This window comes from Emydura macquarii, unplaced genomic scaffold (assembly GCF_026122565.2).
Source record: "Emydura macquarii macquarii isolate MOO-44397 ecotype Brisbane River unplaced genomic scaffold, CSIRO-AGI_Emac_v2 contig_1477, whole genome shotgun sequence".
Lineage (NCBI taxonomy): Eukaryota > Metazoa > Chordata > Testudines > Chelidae > Emydura > Emydura macquarii.
Window position 1 is genome coordinate 25,741,453 of NW_027131614.1, and position 14,563 is coordinate 25,756,015.

The window sequence follows — 14,563 nt, forward strand, 5'->3', positions numbered from 1 at the left end:
AGATGTTCAATACTATGTATCCCATTACTAATTCCCTGAGATATCTGTTCTTCAGAGAATATGGTATTTTGAACTATGCTGAAAGGGTTATGGTTAAGATTCCTGATACTTCAGATTGAGTGCTGATGCAAACTGGAGATTTGTTAATTTAGGATGGTGAAAGAGATCCTTCTGAATGGTTGTCAGTCCTTATACATATGAGTCATTTTTGTTTGTTTACATTTACTGATAAGAGTAGATGAATACAGAATCATATGTCAGGGTTTTCAACTTATTCAGCATTTTAAAGGTTTTTCTGAAGGCTGGTGTACAATGCTCCTGGTGTACATACACTATAATTACTTTCTACTAATAATTACAATATATTTACAATATTAAGTACAGGAAATGATAAAACTAATTAAAACATTTGCCTACGACTGTGGCAGGTGTTACCAGGTTGTGCTGTTACACATAATTTAACAAGTTCTTTTTCTTAGTATGCAAGCAGTGTTCAGTCTTTTGAAGAAATGCTGTATTGTTGTTAGATTGGTGATGCTATTCTTTTTGAATGAGCTATTGCAAACAACAAGAGAGTTTGCTCTCTGCCTCAACTGAACATGTGTCACTAGTCTTGGACTGATATTTCTGAAAGAGGTGTTTTGCTGCTTGCCACTTGTGACTACATCTGTTCAAGGTCTGGTATATATAGTGTAAATAAAACAAGTTGCACCAAGAATACAACTAGATTCCATGCCACTGATTTCTCCTCAACTGGAAACCCAATCTGCAAGGCCGCAAAATCTGCTACCACTTGGGCAGAGGGGCAGCAGTACTCTGCTTGGCTTAACTTTGCTGCTCTCATAAACAAGATGAGGCCAAAATAATTTTATATATAGTTTCTGCTGCATTCACAGTAAAACTGTGTTTATGTGTAATTTATATTTTGTAATAGAAATATTTATGTCAATTACTGTTGTTATATACTCATAATGTTTTCTAGATGCTATTGTTTTTGGTGTTTTACAGCAGAGGTTTTTGTGGACCTATGTAAGTTTTTATAGAACAATCAGTCAAGTGTCTATTTTCCCCCTTTATTTAGATCCATCATATGTTTTGTTTTATAGGAATGTTTTTCAAACACTGTAAAGATTCTCATAGTCATATTCAAGCCTGAAGAGAATGTTTAACTGAGCTAATTTCCCCCCAAGAAATTTAAACAAGAGTGTGACACTTTTCAGGGTTACTGGAGGTGCCCAGAGTGAATCACTGCCACCTGCAAGTGAGAGAGCCTTGTCTGTGTCCACCAAGGGAAATCTTTCCAACTCTGTTGGCTGCTGGAAGCACAAACGTTCTGCTCTGGGCTCCATGAACCCTGCTGTTTTTCTCTGCAGGCTAGCAATTTATACACTCCATTTCATTACACGTGAGTGCCCAGTCCCTTGTCTCCTGAGCACCCAGAGTGTACACTGATCGGCTGCCTTCATGGAAGCAGTGCACCCCAGTTTACTGGCTTCATCTCAGTTTAACAACTCTTCTTAGCACTGGCACTTAGATGAGTCTGTGCCAAATTGAAATTTACTTAACACAATATGAGTTACAGATTCAAATAAAAGCAAATAAAAGGATTTGGAAACATAGGGTTACAGGTAAAAGAAAAATTTAAAATGCAATTTATAGCCTATACTTATTAACAGGTTAATTTCCTGTCTGATAAGGATTTTCTCACCTAAGGATCAGTCCTTACAGTGCTTGTCCAGTCCAGGGATCCACTTTTCACAGGACACTCCGACTGGAAGAATGTTGCCTTCCTCAGGATAATATCTGTTCCCTCTTTCCTTCTCTTATACAGTCCCAAACCATTGTCTTTGTCAGGCTCAAGTCTGCATCTATCCCAGAGTGTAAACAGTGAGTCCATAGATGTAAATTGTTCTCAGTATTGATCGAGCCCGTTCTGAAACCCATCCTGCCTCAAGTTACAAGTTTCATTCCACCAGTTTTGGAATCCAATATTCTACATGTTACAGAACTCTAAAAATGTTTCCTTTACAAACATCCCATAATAACCATGATAACAAGCTACATGTTTAACTTTTGGCAGAGACCATGCACAACTCCTTTTGGTGAAATATTAAGAAGATGGTCAAAAAAGGATGTAATATACCTCCCAGGGCATGCCTGAGTATATCTGGGCATGGCTGTGTCAGAAAGAGATTACACTGTTCTCAAGCAAGGAGCTACATGCATTTTTTTTTCAATAGCTTTGATTTTAAAGACATTTATTAAAGAGCAGTTCTTCTCTGAAAAGTGATTGTGTTAAAATGGCACCTTTTTACTGAATAGATCTTTTCCCCGTCTACTTTCAGCATCACAGCTGTCCACTTTAGTGACAATTGTTTTTTTTTTTTTTTACTGATCTTTACTCCTGTTAGCCTGGCAGAGCCCCTATAGGTTCAGGAGATTGAGCTAAGTTCTCTTTCTCCTTGTGCATGATCAACCAAATTGTTCACAAAGTTCCAATCAGCTAACTGAAGAAAATATGGGTAAAACAGGTGTCTCCAAATCATTAGTTTAGCCAACAGAACCTTTATTACTGGTGATGATATGTAAGAAAGAAAAAACCCAAGCTGACTGTCAGAGTTTGGTAGTTAGAAAAAACATCTATTTACTTGTAGCCCGAGAACCTTTGTTTGGGAAATCACTGTGACATAATAAACATGGATACCAATGCAATTTTTAATGGGTAATATTTTCAAAAGCTCCTAAGTGGCTTAGGAGCCTAAGTCCCATTGACTTTCAATGAGATTTAGGTTCCTAAGTGTCTAAGTCACTTTCGAAATAGGATTTAGGCTCCCAAGTCACTTAGGCAGTTTTGGAAAATTTACCTGAAATCAACTTTCAAAGTAGAACTGGACTTTCATGTTTTTATTAGATAGTAATATTGAAAGGAAAACATGATGGGATGGCATGGAGCAGCAAAGAACTTGGGATAGCTTCAAAACTTATGTTCTGGATGGAAATTTTGGGCCTTATCATCCCTTGTGCTTTTTCTTGTTGGGTTTGGAGAATTGGGAGATCATGGTCTCTATTTTGCACTGTACTGTCAAAATATTTAAAGCCACCTTATCATCCTTCACATTACTTATCAAAACTCACTTCTACTGTAATGAATACAGGAAATTGCAGTTTGATAATGGCTAGGCAGGTGGAGAGTTATGTGTACCACTCCTGATTGGCTAAGTATTGCTCACATTCTATTATTTCTATTACTTCTAACCCCAACTCCAACCGTCCAGACTGGCTTCCTTGTTTGCCTTATCTACCTGTTATGACTTGTCTTTTAGATTGCAAGCTCTTTGGAGAAAGGTTTGTCACTCGTATGTTTGTACAGCAGCGAGCAGAATGAGCCCCAGATCTGGCTGGTCTGTAGGCATTGCCACACTATAAATGTTAATTAATAGTACTGTCTTCATATTAAATAGTGTATACCATTTACACTGACTGCCCTGATTTTGAAAGTTTGCCCTGATTCTCCGGTGTCTGAATAAGAAGTAATATAATACATGGTTGAAAGTGGTGAGGAGGCTTTCCTTTCTTGTTTTTATGAAAGGAGTGTGTGGGCAACTTATAAAAAGACCACTGCACACTGCAGACACCAAAAGCCCCAAAATACATTTTCTCACAACAATTTCTTCTGCAAGCTTATTCTAGGAACACCTTTCTGATGCTGTCAGCTGTAGTGATGTGGCATCTGTTTTCAAATTAATATTGTCGTAATGCATTTCTCTTTAATTACAAGAGAACACCCCTCTAGGATATTTCCTAATACAATTTTCATTAGGAATAAACAGATTAAGTCCTTACCAGTTAATCAACATCATAAACTTCTAAGTGTTCTGAAAACTGCATGAAATAACACTGTCACCATAATAAGAGTGCTTGAAAACATTAGGGAATCCACAGAGCTTTTTGGCTGGTGAAAAGGTAATGATTAGGTGTTGGCCTAAACTGCATAGCTGCAGATGCAAACTTCCCCAAAGTTTAGGGTTGTTCCAATGTGGGGTTTGGGTTGGGCTCATCTCTAGTCAGGATTTTAAGTACATTGTGTAGTACTGAGAAACCCATTGGTACCAATGTAAGTGCTTTATGATCCTTGAGAAGAAAGTGCTATAGAAATGTGAAGCATTCATGTACGCTGTGAGATGAGTCCATTCATGAACTTTGTTGAAAATAAAATAATAAGATAAATGGGATAGAATAAAAAAGAAGAAATGAAACATTATAATGTGTTTATTCAGATCTAGCAGGTTTTCAAGAATAGATTAGCAAGAATTTATTAGTGGTGGATTGCAGTTTGAAGTGATAGTGCAGCAATTGTCTATTCACTTTTCATCTTTGGCTTTTATTTGGTGACAGTACCAGAACTGCAAGCATTTTTTTACAAATGGCCTGACATTAACCTGTTCCACAGTAGCATTAAACATAGTAGTAATAACAGTTTATTGTTGTTAACATGTTAGGTTTTAAAAGCATTTTTACATTAAATACACATCGCGGGTCAGGAGTCACTGTTGCCTCTGGAGGCCTAAATTCAAATTCTGTCTTGGCTCAGGAGTGAAAATGAGTTAGTTGTTCTCATCTTAGTCCACGCATGATTCTGTCGTATCACCAAACCCAGCCTGCTCTTGAGATTGCTGGCCTGGAAAACCAGAAATAGTGCCGCTCAAGACTGATGCTCATTGGCAGGGTTCTATGGAGAAACTTGCACAAGCTCTGCCTGCACTATAGACCCTTTCATCAGTATGAATTCACACACAGATATTAAAAAATCTTGTGTGCATGAACCTATTTGAATGACAACAATTGAACTGTGCTGATTAATTCGTAAGCCATATGAATCTGACTTTTTAGAGGTGCTGATCACCCACAGCTCACATCACCTTTTAAAATCAGCCTACCTATGACCACAATTTGCTATCACTTGTTCCATTCAGACATCAGTGTGCAAAATCTTAATATTTTAAAATAATACTTTTTCTTATCCATGGTGTGTTGAGTTTTCACAAAAGGAATTTTCAAATAGGTTTCCAAGGGATGAACTCTTTATGGTAAGAACTACTTTTGCATTAATAGTTACTGTCTACTAAGTTACCTATGAATTAAAATATTTTATTAAATAATTTTATAAAATACTGTTTTTGGCGCTGCAGAAAGAAGTGTAAAGAAATTTTTTAAAAATAGCAAAGTATAATAAAAAGTATTGTCTACATAATATAGCATTTCAATCAAATATCCTGTTTTTAAAAGAAGCCTTTTTCATTATTCTTATGATCCTATATTTATTGTATAACGATGTTACTGTAATGCATTGAATTGTTAAGTATTGCTCTAGGATAGTGAACTTCAGATCTCTATGCAAGAGTCTTTATTTAATCAGATCTCACTAAACGCGGATGCATTCCATGATTATCATAAGTCATCTATTCATCCTGCACTCCTTATCTTTTTTTCAGGATGGAGTAGGTGTAGATGAGAAGCTGTCTTTAAGGCGGGTAGCTGTGGTTGAAGATTTCTTTGACATTATCTATTCCATGCATGTGGAAACAGGGCCTAATGGAGAACAAATCCGAAAGCATGCTGGACAAAAGAGAACTTATAAAGCAGTAAGTAAACAAAAAAAAAAAAAGACCATGTGTAAGTTAAAATGTTTTAACATAATTGTATATTTGTTTAGTGCTTTTTTAGATTGTGAATTGTTTGGATTAGTGAGAGAGACAAGTTTTCTAGCTTGTCTTTTTAATCTCAAAAGCTTGTCTCTCTCACCAATAGAAGTTGGCCCAATCAGAGATATTACCTCACCCACCTTGTCTCTCTAATATCCTGGGACTGATATGGCTAAAACTATACTGCATCCTAGTACGATTTGTTATTTATCAAAATGAAGCTCCATGCTAATAGCATTTTTAAAAATTATTATTAAATTGAAATGCAGATGTTTTTCCAGTTTATGAAGACTGTCAAGATACAACCATTAAGGTTTGTTAAATGAACTGCTGTACTTCAGTTTCAGTTTCAGATTGAAATCTACATTATACTTTGTTATTATAGAGTTAATATGGGATTTTTAATGGTCTGAAGACTTGTAATACTTTTCCTGCAAACAAAAAGTTGAAAAGCAAGTAGATTCAATGGCATATTTGTTGACTGGTCAGATATTAAACCAATATAAACTGGCTGACTAGACAGAAAATTCTTTTTAAATTTCTGAACTGTGTTTTATAGTTTGAACTAGACACTTCTGTTCAATCTCAATCTTAAAATAATTGTAAACTGATGTTTAACGGAGCAGTATCTTTCTGCAAATATGACATTTTTGCTTCCTAAAGAGAACTAATAAAATGTTTACTGTTATTTCCCGAGGTGAGTAAAACGTACATCCCTGTCTGTAAATCAGTGACCTTACTCCTTTGAGTAATCCCATTGCTTTTGATGGAGCTACTCATGTGACAAAAGCAACCAAACTTTATGTATGTGCGCATGCACGCACACACACACATGCACACACTTTATTATAGCAGCATTCACTAGTGTCTCCATAGTTAAGGATTTATCACTTTTCTTCTTTTCTGGGACTATTACTCCAGCAGTTTCCAGCTACAGTAAGTTGAAACTTTGCATGTCAGCCTGGATGCAATCTTTACAAACTAAAACAAAATAAAAAAATAAAAAATGTAAATCATTTGAGCCATTCTTAATATAAAGAGCAGCAAAATGTGTAAAAGCGCAAAACGTCAGATACTTACAGTTGAAATTTAGTTACTGAGTATAAAAACAGTTAATTTTTCATTACTGTTTTTTTCAGGCAATATGAAAACTTTGTAGATGCATAGTAATCTTTACTATGTGGCACATCTACTCTTTTTTTAAAATATTTTATTTCAAGGCTATTTCATAGTGTATGGTGTGAGCCAAGTCTGTGTAAGATTTGTCACAACTTGTCTTCAGCCTTATTGACCCATAAGATATATATATATATAGATATATATATATAAGGGATGATACTTGCAGTCATCATGACAAATTATTTTTATGCAGTAATCTTGCAATGTGGACAAACAGTAACTGTCTAAATAACTTTTATCTGTCACCATAGCCAGTTTTGAAGGTTAGTCTTCAGGGCACTAATAAAAGTAGAATTACCATATCTGCATTGGCCTCTAGCTATGCATTAGTTTTGCTACAGTGCTATTGTAATGAATAGGTCACTTGCACCCTTAATTTCAAAGGGACTTCATATAGTAATTATCCTGAATGTTATGGACTATAAATAAAGTTCTTTAGGGCACAACACTGCAAATATGTACCAGATATAATACTTACTACTATGAGTAGTCCCATTGATTTCAATTTGATCAGGCCTTTATATATCATGAATAATGTGCAAAGGCAGGTAATGTGCCTTTGAAGCAATTTGTGTAGATTAAGCAACTTGTACAGTAGTTTTATATGCTGTTAATTTTCATTCCAGTGGTGACCTAAGTTTTATTACATAGTTATCAGATAATGATGCCGCAACCCAAGTGCAAGTTACTATGTAATTATCAATGTGTGTGCATTAGTGGTATTTGTTGGTTTATAAAGTGCATCCAATTACATGTCCCAGGGACAAGCTGCATGTATATAATTTTTAAAAATTCAATATTTCTATGAAAAAAAAAACCCTCCAAAACAAACTAACATCAGTTTTTGCCCACTCTTAAGTGAGGCCTTAATTGAACAGAAGAACCTTAGACTCTGCTGGATTAGCTGGGAAAGCAAATTCCAGTGTCCTGGACTCTCTTGTGCCCATAGAGCAGTGTTTCTTAACCTGGGGTTTTAGAGGGGTCGCAAGTGCAGAGCTGGTATTGGGGGTGGCAAGAAAGGCAATTGCCTGGAGCCACAGGGGTGCCATGAAACTAAGTTACATGCCTCAGCCCCGTGGGGGTGGGACTCAGGCTTCAGGGGTACAGTAGTTTGGAAAGGTTAAGAACCACTGCCATAGAGGATTAAATCTAGGATCTGTTAGCTCAAGCAACCCAGCTGACTTCTGCTGTGGTGCCTCACTGGGAGAGAAAGTCTCTCAAATAATTATTTCCCAAACTATTTAGGTCCTAGAGCTTTATAAATCAAAGTCAGTACTGCAGCTACTCCAACAGTATTATCTGAACCAAAACCATGGTCATTTTTAGTCTCACATATCATCATTGAATCAGACCTGATTTCTGGGAATGTGTTCGTCATGACTATTCACCAAATAGTTTGGATGAACGATTTCCAGAGTATAGGTGGTTCATGAACTATTTGCTACAATTATTTGGTATTTGATGTTCACAATTCCTGGTGTGTGACTGGTCACATGGTATCACTTTTGCTTCCTGATGGGACGCCTGAATCTTTTTAACAGGGGAATGATAAAGAGAACATTCTGAATGCCACCCCTGCCACGCTTGTGGCACAAATTCATGGAACTTTTGGGATTCACAAATATTTTCATGAATATCAGCAGCTTCCTGAATCCTCATGAATAATGAATAGTGTGACCCCACAAACAGCAGCAAATTAAATACAAATAGATTAGTCGTGAATCTGTTTTTTCATAATTCTGCCAGCTTTAGCCAAAACTTTGAATGATGCCCAGGTATGATTAGTAAGGCAAAGAAACTGGCAAAGGTATTGTAACTTAAATTAACTATAGTTTGTATTTATATTGATAAACAAGTTTGAAAAATGTAAGAAAAGGCCGGAATCTTTACACAGTCTCTGTTCTGAACAAAGTTAAAAGATTTTTTTCCGTTTTGAAAGAGGATTCCCCTCCCATCCTGCTGAAGTGCTGGAAGACTTGCCCAGCATAACATACTGGCATATGTAGGCTCAATTTGTGAACGGACCATCCTTAGTCTTCACCACAGGTACTTAATTTTAAATTGCAAGGCTTTGTGGAAATGAAGGGCACTTGTACAGTTTTAATGGGACTTTACATAATGATGCTGCACAGGAAGATAACTATGCTATACGGTGGTTCTGTGATAACATATTTTGGAGGGAGCTGCTGTACATTTTCATCAGCTGAAAAGTGTGTCAAACTCAAACTGCAGGATTCCTCAACACAGAGTCCATTAATTGCTTAGGAACCTACCTGTGTTAGGGTATGTAATGTAGTTATATAGTAAGCTCACATTCTCTCCTTCTACTTCCACTCCAAGTACCCTGCAGGGATCATACAAACTGTACTGTGCAATGCCAAGACTTTTTCCCTTATGGTTCAGTATGTTAACCTTAACAGTGGAAAAATGATAGTAAGTTTCTAATTTAGCTAATAAAAGCAAGTACATTTTTTCTTCTTCTTTTCTGACTCACCCTGTTACATGTAGGTGTCCTAACTCATATGGTATGTAAGACCACCTAGAGGCTGACACTACTAGTTCACACTATTATATGTCTATGAACCAAATTCTCTGCTGACGTAACTCCATTGATGTCAGTGGAGTTGCACAAGCAGAAAATCCAGCCCTATCTGTGTTGCAGCGTAACAAGAATTTTCGTGCTTTTGGGGTTTTAAATCACAGCTACAATTTTTAATACACATTTTTGCAAGTACTATATTGTATTAGACTAGAGAAACAATGTATATAGTGTTTATTATTTAGTTAGTTCCAGAATGGCCTGTGATGTTTCCAGACATTAAAAAACAGGTCCTTTTCCTGAGGAGATAACATTATCATATACACAGTGTAGTTAACACAAGGCCAGGTTATGCCCTGCTATTCCACAGGTGCACAGGTGGCTAGGGGAAGGGAGGCGGGTTAAAGGAGCCTATTCCTTGGAATGCATGATCTGCACCCTATGGGGTGCTAGACTCCACAATGCCTGTTTGGGGCAGGGCAGAGGTGGGGCACACTGGCTAACACAGCTGGTTGAGCAAGCAGGGAAAAGTATGCTGTGCTCTCTGAAGGGATCTATCAGTCAGCACAGTCCTCCTGTGCAGCTGGGAGCTCCAGGAAGAATTCTCTTTCCTTGAGACAGGATTCCACCTGGACCGCCCTTTTATAATGTTATGGCTTAAAGGCACAACTGGACCCACTATGAGTATAGACATCAAACCATGGGAGGAATATTGCGGTGGCAAAATGGGGGAAATGAGAGATGGGTGGGAGAGAAATGCTATTGAGAGAACAAATGTAACCTTTTTTTGGTGTGTGTGTGTGGGGGGGAGGGAAATTGATTTGTTTTTAAAGTTTGTTTAATTCTGCATTCTGACACAGTTACTCCTGAGCACTAAAATTCACTAACATCTCCCTGCCTGGAAGCCTGCGTGACATAGTGGGAAAAACACTAGGATTCTAGTTTTTTTCTGGGAAATAAGTCTGAGCAAAATGCATGTGATGTTCTCAGTCTAATGCTTGTGGGAAAACTCTTCCATGTTTTGCTAGTGGTGGGAATGGGGCACTTTTTGCATAGGCTTTGGACTGCTCAGTTATTGGGCCAGTAAGCAGGTGGGCTATCTCATCAGCCCAGGAAAGAACTGATGCCACACTCAAGTCTCTTTCAGCTCCTTCCTCAGGACACTATTCATTGTTCAAACACAAAAACAAAATAATTCCCCATACCAAATGCAGGCAGTTCCCTAAGGCTTTTCCTTTGCCTTGCTCACAGGCCCAACCCCAAGAAACAGGACATACTCATCTTTAAATCCCCTGATGGATCATGTGGCAGGCAGGTAGCCTTTAACTGTTTCCTGTCTGTTTTATTCAGATACAGGCTCCAAATTCATCTCTGGTGTAACTCAGGGTTGCCAACCTTGCATATTAGCTTTTACTGACATGAACATCTGAAGTTGATGTTTTTTACTGACATGGTAAACTTTTTACTGACATCACTAAAACTACCATAAACAATACAATAAAGTCCCAAAAGTGTGTACTCACTTACAATATTCTATACACAGGAATTTGGAATTATGCAATTGTTTTAGCTGCAGTTAATTGATCAATCAGGTTCTTTGGGCATGTGCAATAATAGAAAAAAAGAAATTGATAAAGTCATGGTCAGTGTAGTTTTATGATACAAGAAGTGATTCTGAACGATGACAATCAATGTCAAATTACAATATATTTTATTTCTACCCAATTTCACGGACATTTTCATTTATTTATGGGTTTACGGACAGTGTTAAAATTGTACATTTTTTTACTGGCTGTCTGTAAATTTATAGATGGTTGGTAACCCTAACTGCACTGAACTTAGTAGGCTTAAACCATGGGTGAATATTCACCCATTGAACCTGAGTTGCAATCAGCCCTATACAGGGAGAATTGATGGAAATGACTGATCACTGCAGTGCAGAAATCGCATTACAGAGGCCTGAATTATACATGGACTTGTTAGACTAAAAGAGTCTTTTTAGTTTTCAGTATTTCAGCATCCATAAACATCCATGACTACCTTAGTTTGTTTTCTCTTCCTTCGTTACTACTTGCCTTACAAATAAATGGCAACAACAAAACAGTTCTACCTTAGTTCTCTTGCTGATTGAGTAACAAGTTGGAGCAGGGCTCAGGAGTATATTCAGGCCCTGATTCACCACCATATTACTCCAGTTTTACACTCCATTATACCAGCATAAGATGGAGTAAGGCAGTGGTAAATTAGGGTCTCAGATTGCATCTTGAAAAAATGTTAACATCTTTATTTTGCATTTTTTAATATATTTTGCCACTCTCTAGGAACAAGGAGTCCAGTGATTGTCTCTCTTAGAATAAAACACAACAAATAGACAGCTAGCCTTTATGAGCTTTTACAGAGGCACAATACTTGATTTGCACTGTTCAGCTGCATCCAGACTTTAGTATGACTTTAAGTATGAGAGCTTCTTCTAGGTTACCCAGGTCATTGTTCTGTTTCATGTTACATTATCTAATTACCTTCGGTAAGTAATAGTGTAGTTGTAATGGTGGAGTCAGCATCAGCACAGCTCCTGAATGAATTATGCTGCCAATGGAAGGAGAGGACGTACTACAGCATGGAAAGACATGGACTCTACAGGGAGGATTTAGGATTTACGGTTTTTCAGTCCTGTAATCCCTGAGGACCCTGTTCACTGTTGCAAAGCTCCATCTCCAGGTCTCCCACCTCTTCTGCATGGATGCATCTCCTTTTCCTCTGAAGAGAGAATTCATTGGGAACTCTTCAAGTTCATATCCTAAGGGCCAGACCCTGGGTTCTCCTATCTGGTAGTACAAAGATGCTGGAAAGCCAGTGTAACCAGCTACTTAGTGATTTCTGTTATGTAAAGAGAATCTCTGGCTGGGCCATGCACTGTTGCCCAGGCACAGAGGGCATGTCAGAGGTATGGATAGAGGAAAAGGTGTGCCTGGAGTGTGACTGCAATCCAATAATCCTCAATTATTGGAACTACACTCTGTGGGTCATTGCAAACAGGGACAATTTAGCCTGATCTAAGTTGTACCAAAATGGCCTCTGGTAGGCGCCAGCATCAGGGGCACCTTTGGCTCCTCTCAGGTCCGGTTCTGAGCACAGGTGGGCCAGGCTTAAGGATCAAGTCTTAAATTTTAGATAGAAAACAATTAATAATTTTCCAGCATTTGGAGGAGGAAAGTGTAATAGGAAGATGAGATGGGAGGGGGATAGGTCTACGGCATATATATGTAGTGTAAGATATGAGATGTTAATGTTGCTGCCATGTCAAGGGAAAGCAATTTGGAGGAAAGTCTCTGATCATGTAGGTGGCACGTACAAACGTAGTGGGTGGTGAATGTGAGACTCAGATGAGCCAATGTTGGCTGGGACAGTATGCCAGGGTCCAACAGTTCACCCAGGTGGTTCAACAACAGGGCTTTTCAAGTTTGAGTAGCTTACCTCCTCTTTCTTCCTCTTTCCTGCCTTCTAAAACAAGTGTTTCAAACAGTGAAATACACATGATAGTTTGAAAAATCAGATCATACAAACACCTTGTCCATTGCCCTCTAAACATTATCACTATTGCTTCCAGGGGAAGTGCCACTCTTTGACAGGGTGCAGTATGTGCTCCTACATTCCCACATGCAAGACCAGCTTCACTAACCAGCACAGAGGCAGAGCAGGACCGTGGGCCAGCACTTTCCCTCCAATAGCGTCACTTTCCTGGAGCAGACCTTTTTCTCAGGGAAGCATAAAGACTGCAACTGTGCCTCAGTCCTCTGTCATGTGCACAGAACTCAAAGTGTGAGAAAAATTTCTTGTACCCTTTCTGTTCCTTCACACAACCACACAGGCTGAGCACAATCAAGCCCTATGTATTTTTTATCTGCATATTTGTTTCGGCTTTCTACATACTGTAGTTTTGGAATCTCCTGGCATATTGTCAACGAACTGCTATTCCCCATCTAATCCATTCAGGAAGTTAGTTATATTACTGGAAGGAGGGAATGAAGATTGCACAGCATAAGCTCCCTGTTTTGGATGCAATACTGTTTGGTCTTGATCTAAACTGTATACAGTGCACCCCGATTTTAGTGTGAAGAGCTCCCTATAGATCTGTGTAATAAAACAATAATAATGAAATAAGTCTATCTTCATTTGTTAATCTGATATCAGGCAGGAAGAGGGCATCCCTTGACTTCCACCACTGTCTCCGTTATCTATGCTCCTGTCATCAAAGGATGTGGTTCAACTGCCTGGTTTGATGGCCCTTGGCCTGGGACTACATACCACCATCTATTTTTTTACTCTGGTTCCTCTCTGATTTAAAAAAAAAAAAGAAATTAAACTATATGCTTTTCTGACACACCATCTTTTCCATACTATACACATATATATTCTCTGTTGTATTCTCACGTGTTCTCTGTCTTAAGGGTTATTAAATTCACTTGCAAAATCTCACTTCTGTTCCTCACATTTGCCACGTGTTCTAAAATCTACCTTTTAGTTTAGTGCTTGTTAGTTTTCCAAATAATCATGTATTTAAAAATGGTTCCATGATAAATAACACATAATGCATTAATATAATCTAAACACTGAAGGCAGAACACACAGGAAATTATCCCCACATATTAAAACTACAACAGAACAGATGAGGCTAAAAGGCCTCTGTAAGAGCCTGATTCAACTCCCATTGAAGTCCAGGGGATTTTTTCAGCTGGCAACAGTGGGAGTTGGATCAAGCATGAGATCCTAAAACTCCCTGCCTTGGAATAGTCTCACACACCCTGGGAGCTAGTAATTAGCATTTAGTTCATTATGGAGGTTCAGAGAATCCTAATTTTAAGGTGGTTTAGATGGATTGCTGCAATACCTGAAAATAATGCAGAACTGTGTGACCATCAGAATGAGATCATTAAGGATCTAATCCTAAACCCACTGAAATCAGTGGAAGTCATTGACCTCAGTGGGCTTTGGATCAGGTGCTAAGACAATGTATATGCAAAGTGTTTGAGTATTTGTACTTCTTCTGAAATATTTTGTCTCTTATCCTGAAACTTCTGGGGGATAAAACAGACATTGTATTGTGTTGGTAATACTCATTTTCTGCTCCAGATATCTATTTTTT

The 14,563-nt window shown here is 38.0% G+C and overlaps 1 protein-coding gene across 1 annotated transcript in view; it reads left to right on the forward strand.

The window, feature by feature from the left end:
- Positions 1 to 14,563, forward strand: part of NOL4 (nucleolar protein 4) — a 219,311-nt gene that overhangs the window by 37,022 nt on the left and 167,726 nt on the right. The window contains exon 2 of the mRNA XM_067553820.1: positions 5,493 to 5,642. Coding sequence (XP_067409921.1) covers positions 5,493 to 5,642 — 150 coding nt within the window. The remainder of the gene's footprint in view (positions 1 to 5,492; positions 5,643 to 14,563) is intronic.